The sequence below is a fragment of the Anabrus simplex genome, chromosome 3 (genome assembly GCF_040414725.1).
Source record: "Anabrus simplex isolate iqAnaSimp1 chromosome 3, ASM4041472v1, whole genome shotgun sequence".
NCBI lineage: Eukaryota > Metazoa > Arthropoda > Insecta > Orthoptera > Tettigoniidae > Anabrus > Anabrus simplex.
The window spans coordinates 467,193,838-467,220,281 of record NC_090267.1 but is presented as its reverse complement, the minus strand read 5'-3'; the positions used below and the strand labels follow the sequence as shown (position 1 = coordinate 467,220,281).

The 26,444-nt window shown below is 40.0% G+C and overlaps 1 protein-coding gene across 1 annotated transcript; it reads left to right on the top strand.

Annotated features, from left to right (window-relative positions):
- The first annotated feature begins 715 nt into the window (after positions 1 to 715).
- Positions 716 to 26,444, top strand: LOC136867446 (ethylmalonyl-CoA decarboxylase). The gene is made up of 4 exons (XM_067144653.2): positions 716 to 765; positions 857 to 1,101; positions 21,504 to 21,737; positions 25,751 to 26,444. The coding sequence occupies exons 2-4, from the start codon at positions 879 to 881 to the stop codon at positions 26,197 to 26,199; spliced, it is 906 nt and encodes a 301-aa protein (XP_067000754.2). The 5' UTR covers positions 716 to 765; positions 857 to 878; the 3' UTR covers positions 26,200 to 26,444.

Sequence of the window (26,444 nt, the reverse complement as noted above, 5' to 3'; positions counted from 1 at the left end):
TGGGGTCGCCAACCCACGCTCCCGAATTAAGAGCCGCTGAGGGTTGCAAGAGAGAGAAGCAGCACTGTGGATTGTGAATATCCGACATGAAAGCGTGTATTACTTGCGTGTTAATTACGTTTATAGGCCTATGTATGTCTAGGGTCGGTTGGTGCATGCATTTCAATGGGCTTGGCAGACTGATATGTAATAGCAACGGCTGGCTCGGTGAGGAAAGCAACGGGAAACTACATCACTCCTCATTTTCCTAGTACGCCTCTTCAATGACGCCTAGGCTAGTTATGACAGCTGTTGGCGGAGTTGCAGAGGATCAAACCAGCCGTCGGGCTGAATACCCAACATACAACATACATGATATTGTCAAGTGACTCCGCTGCTGGGTGTCTGAAGGTGCAGGATGACTTCTGTCTGTGATTAATTGAAGCCCTCAAATTGACAGACGTATTGGACACAAAAGTGCGAGCTGTTCTCGTGTTATTTATTTGTATGTGCACAATATTGTTCAGTGACAAACTGGACTAATATTTTATTTATATTAACAGAATGTGAAATAGCTCACAAAATGACAGGCGTACGATTGTTTATTTCTCCGTGTTAATTATTCCAAGTGCCGCTGCCTCATCTTCTCTGGAACTCGGCTTTTTCCGCTGCTGTTCGGAGACTCGAAGCCACAGGACGGTTGCTGTCTGTAAGATAGTGTGGTATTGGTGATACTCTTTGGTTGTGTGTTTCCTCGTGCCGTTGACACTTCTTCTAGGTACATCGGTAAGTTTAACAAATGATGGGAAGTTTTTCACTTTCCTTCGTAGAAAGCGATTACTAGTTCAGTACCGGTACTTTTATTTTCCTTTTTCAGGGGCTGTGGATTGATCGTGATCATGTATGGAACACGTAGGACAGTCCTCTTAACTTCAACAATGTTGGCGACAAAATCGAACACACAGTTGTCAAACTACTACTCTGGTCCAGAGGTACCTATTCCTGACATTCAGAATCACCTGGCGCAATTCGAAGGGGGCTGTTTTGATTTGAATATGGATGATAATTCCGGCATTGCTACTTTATGTATTAACCACTATGAGAAGAGGAATGCCATTAGTGGTACGGTATGCAATTCATGTTGAACCTGAATTCATTTTTTCTGGTGCTCTCCGTATGTATAGGCATATCTATCTTTTCGACAATACTGATCCTCACTGCAATGAAGTGCAAGACAGGCGTCAGTGGTAAGAAAGAAATGAAGAAGGAAAAGACTAGTAGCGGCTACTGAGGCGGACTGGCGGAGGGGCATTACTTTTTCATAAACTAACATTCTTACAGAACACACACAAGTAAACAAATGCATACGGGACTCTGTTTTCCTAACATGATCGTTATGTTTGTTAATCGATTGGCGATAAGCAGAATCCAGTCGAGTCATTATACTCCTATATTCCATGCTTGAATTGATATATCGGGAGGAAATTTTCGTGTTTTCATTTTTTAATTTCAAGTGTTTGAGATCTCTTTTTTTTACGAGTTGATTTACGTCGCACCGACTTAGGTAGGTCTTATGGCGACGATGGGGCAGGAAAGGGCTAGAAGTGGGAAGGAAGCGGCCGTGGCCTTAATTAAGGTAGAGCATTTGCCTGGTGTGAAAATGGGTAACCACGGAAAACCATCTTCAGGGCTGCCGTCAATGGGGTTCGAACCTACTATCTCCCGAATATGGATACTGGCCGCCGTTAAGCGACTGTAGTTACCGAGCTCGGTTGTTTGAGATCTGTTACTCCAGCTGTCGTCCGACTCAAGTCCGAATAACATGCACGGAAAACAGAAGAGCTCATTATTTGATTCACAGCCACACAAGCATGGGATTTACGCTGACATTCGCGCCGTTATATTTTTCCACTTCTTTTAGTTTTAAACGATGTGCTGGTCGACATTGTGTCCTGTTTAGAATATTACTCACAGAATTCAGAGCTTTCGAAGAATTACATTTTTTTTTTTTTGCTAGGGGCTTTACGTCGCACCGACACAGATAGGTCTTATGGCGACGATGGGATAGGAAAGGCCTAGGAGTTGGAAGGAAGCGGCCGTGGCCTTAATTAAGGTACAGCCCCAGCATTAGCCTGGTGTGAAAATGGGAAACCACGGAAAACCATTTTCAGGGCTGCCGATAGTGGGACTCGAACCTACTATCTCCCGGATGCAAGCTCACAGCCGCGCGCCTCTACGCGCACGGCCAACTCGCCCGGTCGAAGAATTACAAATGTTACGTATGTCACCTACTAGTCATAACTACGAGTAGGCCTATATCAGTGATATTCCTTATGTTTCTCTTCATAGTATACCGTACCGTATATCCGCACACTGCATAAGACAGATTTAATTTTAACTACACCACACTATTATGTAATAGGATATAACTCAATCAATCAATCAATCAATCAATCAATCAATCAATCAATCAATCAATCAATCAATCCAATCAACTGCATTTAGGATTGTCACCCAGGTGGCAGATTCCCTATCAATAGTTTACCAAGCATTTTCAACGTCTTCAAAGAGCTTCAAAGAGCTTGGAAAGTGATAATTTATTCCAATCCCTTGCCTCTCGTCCTATAACTGAATGTTTGCACCAATTTGTCCTCATGAATTCCAATTTTATCTTCATACAGTGATCTTCCCTGCATTTACTGTAAAAGCAACGCTCAGATTCATTCGTCTACTTATGTCATTCCATGCCATCTTTTCACTGACAGCTCGAAACATACCACGTAGTCGAACATCTCGTCTTCTTATTCCCAAGTCTTCCCAGCCCAATGTTTCCAATATTTTCGTAACTAGGCCTACGTCTTTGTGGAAATTACCCAGAACAAATCGTGCTGCTTTCCTGTGGATCTTTTCCAGTTCTCGTATCAAATAGTCTGTGTGTGGGTACCATACACTGGAACCATACTCTAATTTCGTTAGCTAGTATAAGACGCTTCTCAGACGACAGATTTGCAACACTTGCATTTTGAAACAGACGTTGAACTCGGCGTGATAATCCCTCGTACCGTATATTTTAGTTCGCAGGGGCTGGCTTCGCCAATGCCCAAATCTCTCGTTCTGTGCGGATTAAGAAATAGTAGGTTCTACGCAGGTGTGACAAACCAAGAAAGTGTCTGCGGAGAAGAGCAGAGGCTCACCTTGACCTGCCAGCAAGCGTCAGATGAAACCATTGCTCAACTAGCTCTGCATGCTACGTCCAGTTCTAAAATTAATGGACCGTCACTGAAGTGTCAGTGCTTAGATACAGCACCGGCTTATATGGACGGGCACGCGCCCCTCTGCCATGTAGAGCCAGCCGCTACTGGGAAAAACTTTCATTGTAGAATTAAGGCTTGCAATGATTAATGTTCATTGTTCATGCACTCGCGAGTGGACGGCTGATCCAAGAGCTTTGTATTAAACTACCGGTACGGTAGTTAATACTTATTTAAACTTAGTTAACTCTGTGTGTGTGATCCATTTAGTTCTAATATTGACGTTTTGGGTATATTTGTAGTAAATGAGATAAGGGATATTTATTTAAACTTTACATCGAGTAGTTCTGTGGGGGTTCGTTAGATTACGCGTTGCAGGTTAGGTTTTGCTGTTTCGATTTTGGGCTCAGAGAAAGAAGGAATAATATTAACTTTTTTATTTATAATCACTCTAAATAACTCCATACCATTATGCATTTTGTTTAAAGAAAAATATACACAAAACACGGTTTTTCAGCGGCGAAATAGTTAACAATCGTTGTAATATTATCGACTGCGGTATTGCCATTTTTCGTACGGTATTAAAAAATTGCATTGTCAGCTACGGTCGAGAACAAAAGGTATAGTGTACTCAAGAAAACAAAAGTAATAATTAGCTGATTGCTGTATTCTGACAACGTATTTGTTGTTGTGAGTAGATCTTTCAGCTAGTGATGGGCAGTCTGAGATGATGGCTCGAGATTTCTCGAGACTAGCGCAGGCACTATTTCTCGCGAGAAATTTCGAGAGATCTCGAGAGCGTTGTCCCCGCATTGTGTAGCGAACAGTGTGTCGTAGGCCTACAGGTAGTCGGAGCTGAATGTTGTTTGCGCCGAGTGTGCGAATAGCAAACCACGCACCTTCTCCATTCCGTAAATATGTGTCAACAAACGACTAGGCGTTCATTCCTCTCATTTCTAGCGAGGTCTATTGTGACGCAGCATAACACACTTATAAAGAATACGCATTCTGGCATTGTATGGTGTGGTAAGTACACGATTGAATAGGCTAAGTACAGAAACTGACGGCTACTGTAGGTACACCTACCTGGATACCAGAGGCGTGCATTATTCGAAGTCAAGACGAGGCAAGATGCGCCTTGCTGCATATGCAACCACCATTATGTATGAGTGGAATGTGTAATCTAAAATGCTTCAGTTTGCTCCAGTTCTTTCGACAGGTAGGTAATAATAATTTCGTATGGCTATTTCTAGCCGAATGCAGCCCTTGTAAGGCAGACCCTCCGATGAGGGTGGGCGGCATCTGCCATGTGTAGGAAACTGCGTGTTATTGTGGTGGAGGATAGTGTTATGTGTGGTGTGTGAGTTGCAGGAATGTTGGGGACAGCACAAACGCCCAGTCCCCGGGCCACTGGAATTAACCAATGAAGGTTAAAATCCCCGACCCGGCCGGGAATCGAACCCAGGACCCTCTGAACCGAAGGCCAGTACGCTGACAATTCAGCCAACGAGTCGGACGACAGGTAGGTGTACATCGTTATCAGATCCCACATTCAATAACATATGACCACTGCTTGTGTTTACCGATATTTTGGTGACGAAGGACATAATTCCTTACAATGTTATAGAGTATTCGCGTCATATGTAAAATTAGCATCATTACCCAACGACAACAACAACAACAACAACAAGAACAAGAGTACAACAAGCAATTCCATGGAAATAAAATATTACAAGAAGTACTACTAATTTAACAATCTAAATTCAGCATCATCATACACAAATTCCGTATTTCGAGTGCTTAACACTACCGGTACCGCTTACAATATTAGGCCTATAGGTTGAGCTTTCTACAAGCTTAACATTACAAGTTAAACCATCATTATCCTACAAGTATAACGACAAAAACAACGAAAGAAAATATGACAAGAAATACTACTAGTTTAACTTTCTAAATTCAGCATCATTATACCCAAATTTACACACAAGTATTTCAATTACTGAACACTATGGCTTACAATACTATAGGTTGAACTTACTACTATCTTAACACTACAAGTGATATTAAAGTTAAAACATAACTGCCCAACAACAACAACAAGAGTACAATAAGCAATTCCATGGTGAGAAAATATTAAAAGAAATACTACTAGTTTAACATTCTAAATCCAGCAGAAAATCACAAATTCAGTGTCCGTCGTTTACAGCTTTTACTTTTCACTTTACACTAGCACTAATAATCTTCTTAAACGATTTGATACCGGAAGGCAATCTATCAGAGACTGCTGCAGGTAATTTATTCCAATCCCTTATGGTCCTGTTTACTTGCCCACATCAGTATGCTGGTTATTATTACACTACTATAAGTGACCATTGCCACCGGGGTATTTCCCATTTGCGATGTATTTGTTAATAATAATAATTAGGTGCTTCGGTACATGACAATGCAATGTGTAATTGTGTCTAGTTGTACGCGACAACTTGAAGACGATGTCCGAAATGCAACGTACCGGTAAGTCGTGGATGTCGGTTATTTTGAAGAGATGCCACATAGTACAGCCCGCTGTGTTGTTTATTCAAAAGAAGTAAAATACGTCGGTAGAAATAGGCTACTTCTGCAATGATCTAACACTTAAAAACACATGATATAAATGAAGAGGAATAGTCACAGAACATCTCCGGCCCGGTACCTTTATCACAAGAAGCTACTCTGCCGACAACGATTGTGAGGCATCCAGGTAGGTTTACATCCTAATAACAGTTACCTATAACTAATGATAAGGGTTATTCAGCTAAGAAGTTCATCTGAAATAACTCGTGAACAGTTTAAGAAACTGGCATAGTGTCTTCACTTTCGTTAATGGTATTAAGGAGCTCATACTTCAACATGCAGTGCTTTCCTATGCTTTTTACAAAATTTATCGTCACACAGTTTCCATATGAGAACTGCTGATGATAACTATCAAGCTTACACTCGTAGCTACTGGGACGTCGCACAGCTCGCAGCACACGAGAATCGGTCTCGAGAGCGTTGCCCATCCGTGGTCACGGCCCATCTCCCCTGCTGAAAGAATTGGAGCAACGTCGGGCATTTTAGATTACACGTTCCACTCATATGTCTCAAGTTCGAATAATGCACGTTTCTAGTATCCATGTAGGTGTACATCCTATCTACAGTTATTCACCAATTATGCAGGGTTAGTCAGCTAAGATGTCCACCCCAAATAAGTCGTGAACTGTTTAAGATACTGACATTCTATTTTCACTTTCGTTAATGGTATTAAAGGGTTCATACGCCTAGTTGAACATGCGGTAGTTTTCCAGGCTTTTGACAAAATGTATTGGCTCACACGTTTTCGTATGAGAACGTGTCCGGCTCCATGGTTAAATGGTTAGCGTAGTGGCCTTTGGTCACAGGGGTCCCGGGTTTGATTCCCAGCAGAGTCTGGAATTTTAACCATCATTGGTTAATTTCCCTGGCACGGAGGCTGGGTGTATGTGTTGTCTTCATCATCATTTCATCCTCATCACGACGCGCAGGTCACCTGCGGGTGTCAAATCAAAAGCCCTGCACCTGGCGAGCCTAACCCGTCCTGGGATCTTCCGGCACTAAAAGCCATACGCCATTTCATTTATATGATAACGCTATTTCACGCAATAACTGCCAATGGTATACTATCACGTTTACAGTCGTAGTTACTGGTACGTCGCACAGCTTGCACTACAGGAGGATCGGTCTCGAGATTCTGGCGAGAGTCTCGAGGTCTGCGACGTCAGTCTCGAGAGTCTCGAGCGAGTGCGTAGCCCATCACTACTTTCAGCATTTCAGTTCTAATGCTCCAGTTAACTTGTTATAATTAGGATACGCCTAGGTCCTAAGTGCAGTTATGCTGTTAGTAATTGCCTGCTACATTCGTGTGTTATCCTTTCGATATTTCAGTGTTTAACTAAAAGGCAGTTTTAATTTCTATTAGAGCATAGTAGAATAAATAGCAATACCAATAATTATAACAATCTGTCTACGTATTTAGTTTTGTTGTATAATCCTTGTGTAGTTTATCCAAATTTCAACATTTAACGGCAATTTTCATTTCTGTTTGCGCGTAGGGCGTAGTAATAACCTATTGTAATTAGGACATGTGTAAACTCAGTTTAGAATATTTATTGTAGTGTAGTGTAGTGTAGGAATTAGCGTGCTTATTGTATTATTGAGAAAATTCTCTCTGGAAATTTAGCTCTTGTTGGAATTCTATTGTTGTGATTAGGATAGGCTTAACTGCAGTTTAGAATTGTAGCATAGTACCATACAGATAGTAGGTACCAGTATCTTACTTGTTTTTATGCTTCCAAGTAGTTTTAATAATAATAATAATAATAATAATAATAATAATAATAATAATAATAATAATAATAATAATAATAATAATAATAATAATAATAATAATCTGTCTATATAGTACCTATGTGTGCATATTTAGCGTAGTTACAAATTTCTATAGTTATTCCTAGTACTTTATAATTAGTATGTATTTAAGTAGAATAATTGTAGTGTAGTTATTTTATCAATTTCCTTCCTCTGATATACACCTAATAGCGTGTACGGCCTCCTCTGGCCCTGCGAACTGCAGTGAGACGCCGTGGAAGTGAGTCGACAAGTCCCTGGTAGTCATCTGGATGCAGCTGACACCAAATCGTTTGCAGAGCGGCCGCCAATGCTGGTCTGTTCGTGGGTGCAGGATCCATGGCACGGAGCCTGCATTCCAGGACATCCCAGATATGCTCGATAGGGTTCATATCGGGGCTCGTGGGTGGCCATGGCAGTCGTTGAACCTCCGCTGCATGTTCCTGGAACCATTCCCGGGCGATGTGGGAGCGATGTGGCGGTGCGTTATCATCTTGAAACACCGCAGAACCGTCTGGGCGCTGGAAGGCCAAAAATGGGTGGAGAGGGTCTCCGAGCAGCTCAACATACCGCGTACCATTCAAAGTCTCTTCCAAAACAACTAGGGGGCCCATTCCATACCAGGAAAATGCACCCCAGAGCATAACGGAGACACCAGCGCCCTGGACCACACCTTCGAGGCAGGCGGGATCCATCGCTTCATGTGGTCTGCGCCATACATGGTGCCTCCCATCGGCATGGTACAGTTGAAATCGTGCTTCGTCCGACCATATCACGTTACGCCATTGTTCCAGTGTCCATACCTGGTGACTGGCGACAAATGCGCGTTGTTGTGTCCGATGACGTTGGGTTAAGTGACACCCGTGTGCGGCGCCGGCTCCCATACCCCATAGAGTCCATGTTCCTACGGATTGTCCACTGGGAGACGTGTCTAGCATGGCCTGCGTTGAATTGAGCCGTGATTTGTTGCACGGTTGCCCGTCTGTCACTATTGACAATCCGTCTCAGATGTCGCCGGTCACGGTCATCGAGGGTGGCTGGACGGCCGGTCGTTCGTCTGATGTGGACGGTGACACCCGCATACACCCTGGACACGGTTGATCGTGTGAAGCCGAATTCTCGCACCACTTCCGAAATCGCACTTCCGAGCCGACGGGCACCGACCACCATACCCCGTTCGAACGGTGTCAGCTCACGACGACGTTCCATGTTACACCTGTCACATGCACAGCCACTGCTCACAAGGTTCCCATACAACTGCCGCTGGCACAGGGGGCGTGTGGTACGCAGAAAACACACCTGCGCATCAGTGCTCCGCTATCTCAACACATTTGGTCAGTCAGTGTATATAGTCTACTTCTATTCATACAATACACTATTTTATTTCTGTTGATATTTCCATGTTATTTCACACATCTTTGAAGAGGAAACAGAATGACTGACAGAGGCAGGTGTACAGACTGTGGGTGTGAGTAGGAACTAAGGAAGATGAGGAAAGAGGTAGCAAGTTTGAGGGAGTTAATTATACTTGTGATGGAGGATAGGAAGGAAGATACGTCTCACCGGGCTCAGTGGCTCAGACGGTTGAGGCACTGGCCTTCTGAACATGGTGAGAGGGGGTTATGGGAAAAGTTTTGCAGGATGAGGAAATAATTCAAGAAAATGATAGGAGAGAAGAAAAAGGTTTAGCAGGCTCAAACGGAAGCTTTAAATAGGGAGTGCAAGAACAGGGAAGGAGAAAGAAGGCAGAAGGAAGTTCGGTTCTAGGAAAGGTTATTCCACTGAAGCTCAACTTGTAGGATTCCAGCAAGATATAGCAGATATCTTGGATTCTGGAGGTCAAATGGACTGTATCGCAATAGACCTGTCTAAAGCATTTGATAGGGTGGATCATGGGAGACTACTGGCAAAAATGAGTGCAATTGGACTAGACAAAAGAGTGACTGAATGGGTTGCTATATTTCTAGAAAATAGATCTCGGAGAATTAGAGTAGGTGAAGCTTTATCTGACCCTGTAATAATTAAGAGGGGAATTCCTCAAAACAGTATCATCGGACTTTTATGTTTTCTTATATATATAAATGATAAGAGTAGAGGAGTGGAATTGGAGGTAAGGCTTTTTGCAGATGATGTTATTCTCTATAGAGTAATAAATAAGTTACAAGATTGTGAGCAACTGCAGTGTGACCTTGAAAATGTTGTGAGATGGACAGCAGGCTATGGTATAATGATAAACGGGGTTAAAAGTCAGGTTGTGAGTTTCACAAATAGGAAAAGTCCTCTCAGTTTTAATTACTGTGTTGATGGGGTGAAAGTTCCTTTTGGGGATCATTGCAAGTATCTAGGTGTTAATATAAGGAAAGATCTTCATGGGGTAATCACATACACGGGATTGTAAATAAAGGGTACAGATCTCTGCACATGGTTATGAGGGTGTTTAGGGGTTGTAGTAAGGATGTAAAGGAGAGGGCATATGAGTCTCTGGTAAGACCCCAACTAGAGTATGGTTCCAGTGTATGGGACCCTCACCAGGATTACCTGATTCAAGAACTGGAAAAAATCCAAAGAAAAGCAGCTCGATTTGTTCTGGGTGATTTCCGACAAAAGAGTAGCGTTACAAAAATGTTGCAAAGTGTGGGTTGGGAGGAATTGAGAGAAAGGAGAGCTGCTCCACTAAGGGGTATGTTCCGAGCTGTCAGCGGAGAGAAGGCGTGGAATGACATTAGTAGACGAATAAGTTTGAGTGGCGTTTATAAAAGTAGGAAAGATCACAATATGAAGATAAAGTTGGAATTCAAGGGGACAAATTGGGGCAAATATTCATTTATAGGAAGTGAAGTAAGGGATTGGAATAACTTACCAAGGGTGACGTTCAATAAATTTCCAATTTCTTTGAAATCATTTAGGAAAAGGCTAGGAAAACAACATATAGGCAATCTGCCACCTGGGCGACTGCCCTAAATGCAGATCAGTATTGATTGATTGATTGATTGATTGATTGATTGATTGATTGAGGTGTGAGCGAGGGTTAAAAAAATTAATAGAGGGACGAGTAGAGTGACAAAACCGAAAATCGGATATGAACATGGGTAGAATATTTCCAGGAATTATTAATCAAATCAAAATCTCTTTATTTGCAAATGAGGTGTCTACCTCAGTGGCAAATGGTACACTAAAATACATTATTGTCAAGCACTAAATTTTAAATTAACGAGAGAAGAAAATTTTTCTAGAATACAATAATATACAATTTACGCTAACAATTTTTTCTATTAAACAAACAGATCATCCTTAATAAATTTATATTGTTTACAAAATTCTACTTATAATATCTCCTATACTTACAAACATAGTCAACTCATATACAGTATGTGGAATTACTTCAAATAATACTATGCAACTGGTATAAGATTAAAATTTACATTGCATTTATTTACTTTTTTTTAACCCATTTTGGAACCTAAGTAGCATAACAACCTGCTGCGTCTTAACCAGAGCCCCTTTTGCCACTACTTTTCAAAGTTCCTGAAGGGCCTTCACAGCTACTGTAGTGGTCCCAGGGCCCTCAAAGTCCCCACTGTACTTCACCCCTACAGGCAGTCCCCTACTTTGGCTGTCCAAACTCCGTGGAGCAGGGGATGGAATTAATTTTTTCACACACATTTTTTATTTACAATAGCCTGCACTAGTCGAATATCCTCTAACATTTCATTTATTTTCCCTGTTGCTGTTTTATTCTCTTCTTGAATATCTGGACAGATTTTGGAAAAGGATCAAACATTACCCCTGGTAAACTGTTCCACTCCTTCACGCCCTTCCCAATGAATGAAAATTTACCCCAGTCGCTTCTGCTAAAATTCCTTCTAATTTAATACTTGTGGTCAGTTTTGCCGATATAATTATTTTCCAACTGAAGCCTTTCAGGGATTTCTCCCCGTGCTTCTTCTCCTGTGTAGGCTATAAGTCTAGTTTTCTCCCTTCTCTTACTTAAAGTTTCCCACCCAAGTTCCTCTAACATTTCTGATACACTACTCCTGAAATCTCCTGTTACAAATCTTGCTGCTTTCCTCTGCACACTATCTATTTCTTTTATTAGGTATTCTTGGTGAGGATCCCAAACACTGTTTGCACATTCCAATAATGAACGAACCATACTTAAGTAACTTTTCTTTTAATTCTTTGTTGCATCCTTTAAGTAGCCTCATTATTACATGTAACGATCTGTATGCTTTACCAACAATGTCATCAACATGACCCTTCCAGTGCAAATTACTTTCGAATTTCACACCTAAGTATTTGCACTCGCCATCTTTTGGGATAACTATCTCATCCAAAGTATATTCAAATTCAGTTTTAAAGCTCCTGTTTGTAAAAGTTGTAACAGTTGATTTGCCTCAATTAACCTTCATATTATTGTCTTCAACCCATTGTTGGATACTCTCAAGGTCCCTTTGTAATTCTGAACAATCCTCAATGTTATTTATTTCCCTATAAACAATTATATCATCTGCATACAATCTTATTTTTGATGTTATATTGTTCCCTAAATCATTTGCGTATATTAAGAAAAGTAATGGACCGATTATACTACCCTGTGCAATTCCCTTCCAAACTTTCTCTTCCTGTGATATATTATTTCCTACTTTGACTTTCTGAACCCTTGAATTTAGAAATGTTATTCAACGTATAACCCTTATGTCCAATCCTATTCCCTCCAATTTCTTTAATAATATTCCATGTTCCACTCTATCAAAGGCTTTGGAAAGATCTATGGCTATGCAATCTAACTGGCCTCCTGAATCCAACTGATCTGATATGTCCTGCTGAAATCCCATCAGTTGTGCCTCACAAGAAAATTTCTTTCTAAATCCTCATGGCTCCTCATGAACCAATTTTTATCATCACATATCCCTCTGATGTACTTTGCTATTAAACTCTCCAGTATTTTACATTTTACAAACTATACTGGTCAGGCTGATTGGTCTGTAGTTCTCTGGTTTCCTTTTATCACCCTTTCCTTTATAAATTGGTGTTATTATAGATTCCTTCCATTCTTTTGGTATTATACTATTATTTATGACATAGTCAAAGAGAAATTTTAAACAGGGCACTATGTACCACCCCATTGTCTTTAATACCTCCCCAGTAATTTGATCACTTCCTGCTGCTTTTCCTTGCTGAAGCAGTTGGATTTCTCTGAAAATATCTTCATTTGTGAATGAGAAGCTTCTTGTTTCCCTATGTGTCTCTCCCTCTCTATCTTCTGTTACTGTTTCCAACTCCTGACAATCTTCTACTGAATCTCTGAATTCCCTATTAAATAGATTTGCTTTCTCAGTATCTGTTGAATATTGTTCACCCCCTTCTCCCACCATTGTAGGAATTTGGATTCCTTTTCCTTTTTGATTCCTAATATATGAATACATTTTTTCCATTTCCCTTTGTGGTCATTACCCTCTTGAAGTATGCCATTCATATATTTCTCTTTTGCTTCGTTTTTCACTCTATTCAGTTCCCTCATTAGCTGTTTTCTAGTTTCTCTATTCTCCCTACCCTCTTTGATTTTCCTGTTTACTATTCTACATTTTCTTTTTAATTTTCTTATTTCCCTTGTATAATAAACAGGGTCTGAGGTCATTTTACCTTTCGTAACAGGTACATATCTCTTCTCTCCTTCCCAAATGATTCCTTTAAATTTAGCCCAAAGTGTATCCACATTACTCCCTTCACTTATCCAACAACAGAATTGTGGTTTAAGGTAAGTCCCAAATTCATCAACTTTAGTTTTTCTGCATAATTTCTTACCTTGTGTGACCCTCTTATTAAGCCTTTTTGGTATGAGTCCTACATCAATTATTACAGCCTTATGGCCACCTATTCCTTCAATTACCTCAGTTTTATCAACAATTTCCCATGGTTTAACCAAGAATACATCTAGCAAGTTATTGAGACGAGTCGGTTCTTGTACTACTTGTGTAAATCCTCCCTCCCAAAATAACTTATTTGCCAGTTTCTGTTCATGGGCTTCACTTGCAGCTCCATTCCATTCAACTTCAGGCAAGTTTAGATCTTCCCCAATTATTACCGTATCATTATTGTTTTTATGAGTGTAATCTATTATTTTCTCAAATATTTCCATGTCTCTTTCCTCTCTTCCAGGCCTATATGTTCCTATAATTTACACCTCCTTCAATAATCACAAACTAATTTTATCCCTAATATTTCATTCCTTTCATTGGTAAACCATTCAGTTTCCTTCACCAGAATAAACACCCCCCCCCCCTTCCTTTTTATCTCCTCGGTCTCTATGATACACTGTATACCCTTTTGGAAATACTTCTCTATTACCCACCCCTTCTCTCAACCATGATTTCACTCCTATCACCACATCAGTCTCATAAGATTCCATCAATGTATCAAATTTTAATTGTTTATTTACTACACTCTGACAGTTTACCAAGAGCAATCTCAGACCCCCTTCCTCCCTAAAACTTGACTGTTGCAATTGGGTAACATTTGACTCATGAGTTGAGAACGTCCCTGGAATCCAGATCTTTGTACACAGATCTTGATTTAAGGATCTGGGTTTTCTGGCAAGTTTCCCTGTATATGCCAATTTAGTGGTATGGGTTTTCTTAAGTGCATATTAGTTTGCTTATCTCTGTTGATAATTGTAGCAATTTGTCTACATAGAGTTGCTTTTCCATTACCATTCAGATGTAACCCATGCCTAGTGAACATTTGCCTGCCAAGACCTAAAGTATCTACTACATAGACATTTCTAAAACTCTTACATAATCTCTTGATTTTTATATTTACATCATGTACAGCTTTGTTCACACACGAATCCTCTATAAGGTCATACCTGGGTGGCACATTAACTACAATTACTTTTGAGTCAGGTAGTAATTGGTTCCTCACCTTCATTTGCAGCAATGTTATTTGTACCACTCACAATCACCACATAATTGTCCTTCTCTAACACAGGATCACAACTTGAAAGGACGTCTTCAGTTTTGGCACCTGGTTTTATTAGTCCTAAAACCTCAGTTTCTGGATTATGCAGCTCATCCTTGATGCCTTCTGCTATACCCCGTCCTTGACAGTCTGCGTAGAGATGAATTTTTGGCGATCTTGACTTTCGGTTGGTTTCTTCTTCTGTAGGTTACCTCCACTGGATTTATAATTATTCGGAAAACTTGATGTGTCTTCTTCTGGAACATGTTGCAATGACTGAAATCTATTTTGGCACTGCAAAGAGTTTTTTCCCAGCTTTAAGTTAATAAAACTAATAGCCTTCAAAGCTATAAATAAAGACAAAAATCTTTAAGCCTTAATAGTTTTTTAAGTTGTGCGTAGTTTTTCCCATATGTTTAATATTAGGCCTAAAATGGCTACGCGTCACTTCCGTCCATGGTGATTTTTCTTCTCCACTGTCTTCTTTATCTTCCAGTTTCTTTATTCTGTCCTTTAAGCTTTTATTTTCAAGTTTCAGAGCACATAAGTCTTCTTGTAGCACTCCTAAAATCTTAAGCATAGATTCGTAAGTCTCTCTTTCTTGTTGTTCTGCCTCACTATCAGTTTATTTACACTCGGGACACAGCCACACACTTTCTTCAATATCAGTCCTATTTACAATATTTGCACAACAAAAATGGTACCATTCATCACACTTACGGCACAGAATCCCATTTTTATCTACTCTTCTGCATTTGCCACATTTTTCACTGCATCTTACACCATTATCCACCAACGATGTCATAGACTCGCACACAGTAGTCGCCATCTTGTCGACTTAGGAGAACAGGAAGGGTGGGTAAGGGTCAACGGAGGTGATAAAGTAGATAGGGGGCTAGAGAGGAGCTGCCAAGAGCTGGAAAAGAGAATGACAGGTGAGGAGGTGAGGGGAGTGATAAAGAATTTGAAGACCAGGACTGTGGGTGGGGAAAGTGGGATAACTAATGAGTATTGGAAGGAAGTAGCAGAAAATAAGCAGATGATAGTGTGTCTGGTAACATTCTTCAACAAGATATTTGAAGGGGTGAAATTCCCTAAAGAATGGCAGAAGGGGATTATATGTTCTATTTATAAAAATAAAGGGGGCAGGACAAATCCCACTAATTATAGAGGTATAACCCTGCTGGACTCCCTGAGCAAGGTGTACACAGGTATTCTAGCAAATAGATTGAGGAAGTGGGCAGAGGATTACTCAATTATATCGTGCTTTCAAAATGGATTTAGGAAGGGGAGGATGACGGCTGATAATTTAATGATCGTGAGAACCATAATTGATAAATATGCGAGAAAAGCAGGTGCCAAAGTATTTATTACCACAATTGACTTATAGAAGGCGTTCCATACAGTGAGCAGGGAGGCCCTGTTTGAAAGATTGGGGAGGGTTGGGGTGGGAGAGAAGATGAGAAGAGCAATCAGAAGTATATACGAGAAAGTCTATTGTAGCATCAGGGTGGAAGATGGGGTGGTGCGTGGAGTGATTGAGTCGAAAGTTGGGTTGAAACAGGGATGTAAATTGTCGCCAATCCTTTTCCTATTGTTTATAAATGACCTACTAGGTGGCCATGTAGAAAGAAAATGGGCTTACCCGGTTCTAGGCAAACAGATGATGTGTTGTTGCTGTTGTTGACACCTGGGGGTTTGCAAAAAAGTTTGAATAAATTAGGGAGTTTTGCAGAGAAATGGTCATTGAAGATCAACAGTAAGAAGTCTAAGGTGATGGTATGCAGGAAAGGGAATAAAAAGAAACTGGGAGTAAAGTGGGCAATAAACGGGGAAGAGATTGAGGTGGTGGAAAAGACGGAGTACCTGGGGGTGATGTTGAGTAGAAATGGTAGTTGGATGGAGCAGATTAGGAGTATGAAATGGAAAGGCCAAGCTGCACTCTCAGTAAACAGGATATTGGAAAATAAATTTAGGGGAGCAAGCTATGCTATACAAAGTATGGTATTTAACACGGTGGTGAAGGGGAAAATGCTGTATGCTTTGTAGGTCTCGGGCGTAGAAAAAGAGTGTGTGATATTAGAGCAGGTAGAGAGTAGGTTCTGCAAGATTGTTACAGGCCTAACCCTGTGCACCGCGAGTGCAGGTGTGAAGATGTTGTGTAAAGAGTATATTAAGATCGATATTTTAAAAAGAGTGCTTGGTTACTGGTGTAGATTAAGAGAAGGGGTAGGGGGCCTGATCCTACAGTCGGCCTACCAAAGTCAAATGGAGGATAATTATGATTACTTGGTGGACAAGGTGAACAACACCTTAGATAGACTGGGGTTGGGCGATTTTTATAATGTTAAATGGGGCGGGAGTAAGGGCACGCATTGGAAATACGTGATTAAGAGGGCGAGAAATATTGCTGAACAAGAATTGGAGGCCGAATATCGGGAGAAGGCTACCCTAAAAATGTTTCTGAGAGTTAATCAAATGCTAAATCTGAGAGTGGCAAATGTAAATAGTGGGGTGAGAAGAGGGCTAATCTGGTGGTTGTTAGGTGTATATGTTAATAAAGGCTGGACTAAGTTAAAAGTAAATGCGTTGTGTGTATTATGTGGTGAAGAAAGGAAAGACTAATTTGCTGACAGAGTGTAAAGGAACGCTGGAAGAGAGATGGATGTTTAATAAACAACAGTTAGAGTGGATTTCTCACCCATGCAATGAAGATAAGCTTCTGAGGTGGTTAGTGGCGGAATGGAAAAATGCTGGGAATTTGTGTAGGTTTTTGACAAAAACCAGAAAAAGATGTTCAGTAGCCTTAAAGGCAAAGTCTCAGTTGTGCCTAGAGAAGGAAGATAGTGTAGTGGTTTGTCATGACACAAGCAATGTACTGAATCAGCACAGTGGAGTTGTCGACCTTCCTAGCTGCAGACTAGTAGCAGGGAAGGGGGGAGGGGAGGTGCTGGCGTGTGCCACCACAGAGAGACTTACTGGCATATGTAATAGATGCTAGTTCAGGCAGGTGACACATGCCATCACATATCCAGGAAGTGAGGTGGTTTATACCTGGGGTTGCCGTATTTTGCCCATTTAATTTCACTTTTAATTCAGCTGGCCGAGAGGCCAGTGGACTGACTTTCCCTTCTCCTCTTTTTTATGTGCTGTTATGCCCACCAGTGTGGGGTATCATTGTATTTTTATATGTATTGTCTATGACATCTGGTTTTCTTGTTCCTTGTTTTTGCTGTAACTGTCATAGTTTTGCATGTTATTACCCCTTCTTTTTCCTTTTTTTCCATTTGAGAATTGTTATTTTTCTCCATTAAAATCGATTAGATAATGTAACTGAAAGATCTGGAGAAAAATAAAGGTTTACTTTACTTAAATACCTAGGTGTTAATATAAGAAATGATCTTCATATTAACGAGATTGTTAAGAAAGTTTACAGATCTCTTCACATGGTTCTAAGGGTATGTAGGGCTTGTAGAAAGGATGTAAAGGAGAGGGTGTATAAGTATCTGGTAAGACCCAAGTTAGAGTGTGGTTCCTGTGTATAGGACCACCAGCCATACGATTCAACCTTGAGGATTTCCCTCTTCCATTAATGCATGCCGACAACAGAAGTTCTTTAATGAACATTGCAGAAGAGGCACGTTTTAACTTTAAGAAGGATTTTTAAAATGGGACCGTTATAATTTGAAGAAAGGGCATCTTTCGATTTTAGATTTTAATTTGGACTATTCTTTACGATTCAAGTTGAATGTTCTTAATATACACTGTGTATACAGTGTTTTTAATGTGTTAGACCTTGTTTTAAATGTTTATTATGTTTGAGCACACCATTATGTAGACAATGTCTTATTTCAAGCTCTTTTAATTTAGACTACTGTACCGGTACAGTGTTTTTTTTGTGTGAATATAATTGATCACTAAGAGTGATTGTAAGGCTGTACTGATTTGGTGGATCTCCTCAACTGTTATAATTTTAAATAAGTGGTATGTTCCGAGCTGTCAGTGGAAAGATGGCGTGGAATGACATTAGTAGACGAATAATCTTGAACAGATTTTTTTAAATAGTTAAGATCATGATATGAAGAATTCAAGAAGAAAAATTGGGACAACTATTCATTTATATGGACAACCTGCATAAGAAGAAACATATCAGGAAGAATAAGATTCATTTATAGGACAAGGAGTAAGGGATCGATATAATTTATCAAGGGAAATGTTCGATAAATTTCCAAGTTCTTTGAAAACGTTTAGGAAAAGGCTAGGTAAACAACTGATAGAGAATCTGCCACTGGGTAACAGCCCTAAATGCAGATCATTGATGATTGATTGATTGATTGATTATGGACCCAGAACAAAGGTATGGAAAGTAATGCAACAGAACGGATTTGGAAAACAAATGATAATATGTTAAAATAAGGTACAAAAATTGTTGCTACAGTATCCAGACAGATGTTGGGAGGACAGACTGGCTTTGGAATGAAACTGGACTATGACAAGGAAGTATGCTGTTATCACTGTTATTCATAATCATAATGGATGAAATTGTGAAGGAGAAAAGGTAAAATATGGCAATAGGGAGCTGAAGGTAATGTTGTTTGCAGATTAATAGTGGTGTGGGGAGGAAACAGAGGGGAAGTACAAGGGCAACTCGACGTGTTGGGTGAGATTAGTAAAAATTGAAAAAAAAATGAAAATCTATGTGAAAAAGAGTAAGACAATAGTGCTGGCTAGAGGATAAAGGGAAGGAAAAGGAATTATAAAAATAAGTGGACAGAACATTGAAATTGTGGTGAGCCTCGAGTATTTGGGAAGCAAACTGATGCAGGGCTGGACATGGAGATCAGTAAAATGCTTTCTACCCGAGTGTGAGAAACCTGGTGTGGAGGAAGGAAGTACCAATGAAGTGTAAATATATACTACTGTCCAATTCTGGCATATGCATTGGAGACCCTGGACACTGACAAAAAGACAGGAGAATAGAATCCAGGCCAGTGAAATGAAATTTTTAAGTAATATGATAGGAAAGACAAGAGAGGACAGTGTAAGAAATGAGGATGTCAGGAAGGAAATCAGAGTGAAAAAGCTTTACAACATAATGAAAAGGGATAAACTTGGATGGTTAGGACATTTTAACAGGATGGAAGAGGGAAGGATGCCAAAGCAGACCCAGATAGAAGCACTGAGGGCAAGAGGAAAACCTTGACTAAGGTGGTTGAAAATGATCAAGAATAGTATAATTAGAAAAAACTGGGATTGGAACACAGTTAAGGAAGAACAATGCTGGTTGGGTAGAGGAAGATGGGAAGGTACCAATAAACATCTTGACCTAGCAGGAGCTGGACAAGGGAAATAGATGATAATAATTTTATTAAATTTTTTTTTTTACAACTTGCTTTATGTCACACCGACACAGATAGGTCTTATGGCAACGATAGAATAGGAAAGGCCTAGGAGTGAGAAGGAATTATCCGTGGCCTTAATTAAGGTACAGCCCCAGCATTTGCCTGGTATGAATATAGGAAACCACGGAAAACCATCTTGAACATGGGGCTCAAACCCGCTATCTCCCGGATGCAAGCTCGCAACTGTGTGCCCCTAACCGCATGGTTAACTTGTCTGGTACCATAGCAAAGTCATGCTCTTTCGTTTATTGTGCTGAGTTATTTTATTAACCTTTAACACATTATGTTGTTGTCAAAATGGTTTTCTTTGAGTCTTGTGTGTTTATTATAATTTTAAAAAATTTATTTAATCCGTTTACCCTTCAGGGTTAATTCTGTGGCTTGGTTCTAAAAGGGCCAATGTCAAAAAACCTGTTTTTGAGCTACGAGCATTTGAAGTTTTGCTTATAGTTTTCCAATTGTTTTTTTCAACAACTAACTTTAAATAACTTTATACTTTCTTTGTGGAAAGTCACCTTATTAAATGCTAATCTTTTCTATCGTATTCTTTAAAAATTGCCAGGTCTCTAATCTTTATCGGTAATCTAACATTATTGGCAAAGGCTTATTTAATTAAATGTTAACTGTTCGTTTAGTACTTAATAGAGACATTGGCCCTTTTAACATGTTGCAAGCCAGGATAAAACGCGTTTGTATCAGTTAATATTTCAATTTCGACAAGAGATGACATTGGCCCTTTTAGAACCAAGCCACAGAGTTCACCCCTCCCCGAATTAGCAAGGGATCCCTTCTCTACTTCCTCAAGGGCAGTGTGCTGGAGCGTGAGACATTTGTTCAGATATAAAAGTGGGGGAAGAGGACCACTACCTCACCCAGGTGGCCTCACCTTCTATGCTGAACAGGGACCTTGTGGGGGATGGGAAAGATTGGGAGGGATAGGCAAGGAAGAGGGAAGGTATAGACAAGGAAGATGGAAGGAAGCAGCCATGGTATTAAGTTAGAAGACGTGGGAAACCATGAAAAACCATTTCAAGGATGGCAGAGATAGGTATCAAAACCCTCTACCTCCCGAGACTGAGTAGACCTCGTTCCAGTCCTCGTACCACTTTTCAAATTTTGTGACAGAGCCAGGAATTGAACCTGGGCCTCCGGGGCTGGCAGCTAATCACAGCACAATGGTGGACTATTAGGTTAATTATTATATTAAACACAAATACGCAATAGCTTTCTTTTCCCTTCTTGTTCCTCTTAAAATATTATTATTGTTGCTTGTGAAATGAATGGATGAGATTAATCCATTATTGATAATTTGCTATAGTGAGAAATAAATACAAGACACACTGTTTTACAAAATATGAAGTAAAATTTGTAGTTTTGATAATATGTGGCAATTTAAAAAAAATGCATTGTTCATGGAGTGTTTGAAAACCACTAAAAGTTCTCTCTTGGTTGTATGAGAAGCTTGTTTGGTCAGTCAGTTATTTCTTCACATGTCTATTTATTTACTTTTCAGGTAAAATGATGGTAGACCTTGACAATGCAGTTACAAGGCTCGAGTCATGGCAGTCTGGTAAAGGTGTCCTTATGTATGGAAGTAACAGTACATTTTGTTCAGGAGCTGATCTGAATTTTGTCCATAAAACCTCAAATCCTGACGATGGTTTCCAGATGTCATGCTTCATGCACAGTGTCTTAAACCGGTTTGAGAAGTTACCATTTGTTACAGTTGCTTTGATTGAAGGATCAGGTCAGTCATGAAAATTAGTTTTTTAACATTACTCACATGGTTTTTATTATTATTATTATTATTATTATTATTATTATTATAAATGCTCTTTTTACCAAATGGATATATAAGTAGGGCTTTTTTATTAATCAGCACGTGATAAATTTCCAAATTAAAATTGGGTGGGGTGATTGATTTAAACATTGTATAAGAAATTGAGGCTTTCACAGCCAACATTACAAATCATGTCAATGTTTTCTGGGCTTGTAGGCCATGGTCCATGAGCATGTGTGTGTCCGGACGTTTCACTGAAGACTGCGTTCAGCATTATCAAGAGTTCCAACTGACTTTGATAGCAGCAAAGCTCACGGTGGAATGGAGAGGTGTTGCAATTCCACCTCATTATATAGTGCAGGCTATGGTGTACTGCTCGCCTATTGGTCCGCCCACCATGCTGGAGGGGCAGTTGCTGATTGGCTGTTCTTCGGCGAATGATTGAAGCATTAAGGAGCCCGACGTACCTGCCTTGTCGGAGACAGGCAACTGATCACCCGTTGCTTTTTCTGGTCTGTCGTGGCCATAGTGTCCTCCAGGATTTAAGACTTTCAGGACTGGAAACGAGACTTTGCTTACCCATTCAGACTCCTCCTTACAGTTGAAGTTGTTTGTGTGCTTCAGGATTTCAATGGCTTCCCTTTGTTGCCAGGCGTGATAAGATACAGTAGTTGACAGTACTTTGGTATTGCTGTACTGTATGTCATGGCTTGCTAGCAGCGAGTGTTCAGCGACTGATGATCTTTCTGCTTGTCCCAGCTTGTCTCCTTCAGTCAGGAGCATAACAGACAGAATTCTCTTCAAAAAACAAAGCACTTTGGACTGTAATATCTAAATACCTTGGCATGACCCTCCATACAACTATGAATTCTCTTAGGATCCATATTAAAAACAGAACAGCTGCAGCCTCAAAACACTACCTGGACTTTCTTTAAACAAGGTTATACATGGTTGCAGTAGTTAATGAAAACCAATTCAGCACAAATAGCATGTCAGTATTGCTTAGAGAATAGAAGCAATCTGGGAAAAAACTGAGTGCAAGGGACCTCCTAGAGGCTGACAAGGTACATTTCCTGAAATATGCCCTGGGAATATCCAAATACACTTGCTCTAGACACCACAAATAACACTATCCTCCATCACAATAACATGCAGTTACCTACACATGGCAGATGCCGCCCACCCTCGTCGGAGGGTCTGCCTTACAAGGGCTGCACTCGGCTAGAAATAGCCACACGAAATTATTTGTACTGTACTTGCTCTAGACTAGCTTATGAGTTGGCATGAGAAACCTTCCTTATAGACTTACAGATTAAGTTTGCTCTGCCCTCTATAGCCAAAAGAAAGAAACAGTCGAAGAAAGGGAAAGGAAACAAAGGGAAATCTGGCCAGAAATCTATGCAATGTAGGCCATGATGAACAGATTATGGTCTAGCACAAATCAAGACCTATGACACTGTGAATTTACTAGCCATACATGGAGACCACCATAAAATCTAAAAGTCACAATGCATCTAGAATGCAAAATAAAGCTTAAAGTGAAGCATTTCATTTACACTGAGAGGATGTTCGTGCGATTCGAATTATTTTGAAAGTATCAATTTAAAATTTGGTGAATAGGAAAGCTTGTTTTAATTGAAATAACATTAATTATACATGTTTTAGAGCTAAAATCACATTATCATAATATAACAATATTACTTTCAAATCCACCTTCAAATGCACTACTCCTTTCAATGCAAGATCCATTTAAATTTTTTTATTGTAATCCATCTCTTACTTGATCATAAGCCGACTGATTGTGAGCTGTCTCTGTGAACTGTGTGATAAGTTTTGTGATTGATACCATGTTACTCGTTGTGTTAAATGGGACAGATCACTAATTGAATTCTGCATCAACTTGCAATGTAACATTATGTAGCTCTGCACATCTTGTGTACATTATTCAATCCATATCAGTTAATTCAAAAGGACAAGCAAGAACTCAGTAAAACTGAACACCTCAGAAATAAAAATAATTATAATGGACAGCCAGAATAACAACCATCCAGAAATAAAGTGGATGGACCGCTTTAGCGTCATCAATTAATACATTTATCTTGGATCTCTGATAACAAATTCTGAGTCTTCAGGAGAAGAGATGCAGTCTGGTTAAGGTGAAAATGAAAAAATTAACAAGACTGTGGAAGGCCCAAAAAATTTCCAAGAACCTGAAAATAAGACTGGTGAACTGTCTGGTATTTCCTATATTAATATTCGGATGCGATTGGACATTAAGCAAGAAGGAGATGAATAAGATCTATGAAACCAACATTTTTTGTTGGAGAGGGTTGTTGCGAATTCTATGGACCGCTCACTAAACAAATAACTCCATCCTAAGAGAGCTTAAAATTGAAAGGAGAATGTCAGGCCAAGTTTAGCTCCATCAACTGAAATACTTTGATCATGGAATGAGGACATGACCAGAAAATGTGGAGAACATCAGCGGATGCCGAGTGCTTTTCAGACCACAAGTGGCCACAGTTGGTCCGTGGTTCATCAGTTCTGCACTCCGGCTGGACAACTAAGCAAAGGAGGGGTGGCCATGACTCTACCATGCTCTACGCCTCTGTATTCGGGAGACGGAGATGGGCTGTCCTGAGAACAGTTTTCCGTGGTTTTTCCATTCTCCTGCACTAAGGCGAATGTCGTGACAGTTCCCAGTATAGGCCACAGCCGCCAACCCTATCACCTTCTCCCCACATTTACTTCTCTAATACATGTCTCCTGGCCTAAGTGATGGCATCACCATGTAGGGGGCTTGCCTCCTCACTTCAGGAGAGGAATGAAAACATTTAGTAGTAGTATGTGGAGAAGATGATCATTCTGTAAAAAACGAAGGGACAGAAGCCATGGGGAAGAGTCCCAACAAGATGGATTAGCCAGATTACCAGTAGATTGAAAGAGCAATGCATTATCTAATAAAGCAATCAATAACAGGGAATTATAGAGAAAAAAGATATCATATATATATATATATATATCACTATTACTACCATACTTCCTAGAGGTGGTCAGGATTGAAGAGAGATATCGGGAACAAAATTATGGAAATAAGATGGAAGAAGTAGACCTACTTGTTATAGGACTTTGACAGTGGAAACATATCCCAATCAAACTGTATCGAACATGTTGTGACAATGAAGGCAAGGAGTGCAGGTAGGCTTAAGGAATGCTACAATGCCGGTACAGCGGCGACAATGTGGATGGGGCAGCAGCGGGGAAAACAATAGTGCTGGCATATTGTTGAGGAGATACGTCAGTGGTACTTTTACAATTGAGCTACCTGAATTAATGTTCTCAGTCGGAAGCAATAAATAAAAGTTCCCTTATGGGAATTTCCTTTTTGATCACTGAAGCCTAGCAAGGCACATTTAGTAAGTGGAGAGACATACCATATCTCCCTAGGTACATCGTCACTGCATCGTGCTTATCGCAGGATAGCTCACAGTGGGGTCACAACGATGTAATAGCCGACCAGTGCTTCGGAGTGGTGTGGTATTCAACTCATCAGGCCAAGCTGCAGTGGTACTTTTATGATTGAGCTATGTGAATTTAATCTTGAAATGTTTTCCTTGGAGAAGCACAGATAGACATCTCACTTTACACTGCAAGTTTTGGTTCTACTTTTGCATCGACAAATTCTAGGTCTGCTGGCCAACCACTGCAAAAGGAACAAGAGGCATACTCTGTGAAACACACACAATCATTGCAGTCTGGATTGCCGTGAAAAAAGCGATTAGTTAGCATGGCAAAACGTTAGCAAAGCGGATTTTAAAAAAACTAACTTGCACTACTGTGTGTGTTAGGTGAGAAAGGGTTATAAGAGGAGATGTTTGTTAAATGTCATGTCTAAACACTGTTTCATTGGTCTATCTCTCATTTTCTTACTTTTACTGCTAAGACTTCATTAATTATATTATTGTCTATTTTTCTCACAGGAGCACTGGGAGGTGGAGCAGAGCTAGCAGTTGCTTGTGATTTTCGACTTATGATGGAAAATGCTAAAGGAATTGGCTTTGTGCATTCTCGCATGGGAATTGTTCCAGCATGGGGTGGAGCTACTAGGTTAGCGAGTCTTGTAGGCTACCGGACTGCACTGGACTTACTAACTACAGCCAGGATAACAGATCCAAAGGAAGCTCTCAAGATCGGTTTAATAGACGACATTATCAGCTCGGGTGATTCTGTTAAAGCTGCGATGGAGTGGTTAAGCTTACGGACAAAATATGCTAGAGAAGTAGTTCAGGCTACAAAGTCAATAGTTTGTAATGCAAGAAGAATGCATCATGAAGATTCTCTCTCAGAAGAGAGAAGACTATTTGCATCATTGTGGGGTGGTCCTGCAAACCAACAAGCACTAATGCAAAATATAAAACACAAAATATAAGCCTCTAGCCAAAGAGATTTTTAGTGTTTGTTATACAGGCATAAACTGTAATTAACACCACAGATATTGGAACAAAATTATGAAATTTATATGTAGTATTAAAAGTAGTATGAATTTAATAAAACAGATATTAATTTTTATAGCCTGCATGATTTTGATTTCTTGCATGGAAATTTAGAATTAATTACAGTAAAAATCCTTCATAAGTAATGAAAAGGAATGCACAAATGTCAGATCAGGTCATA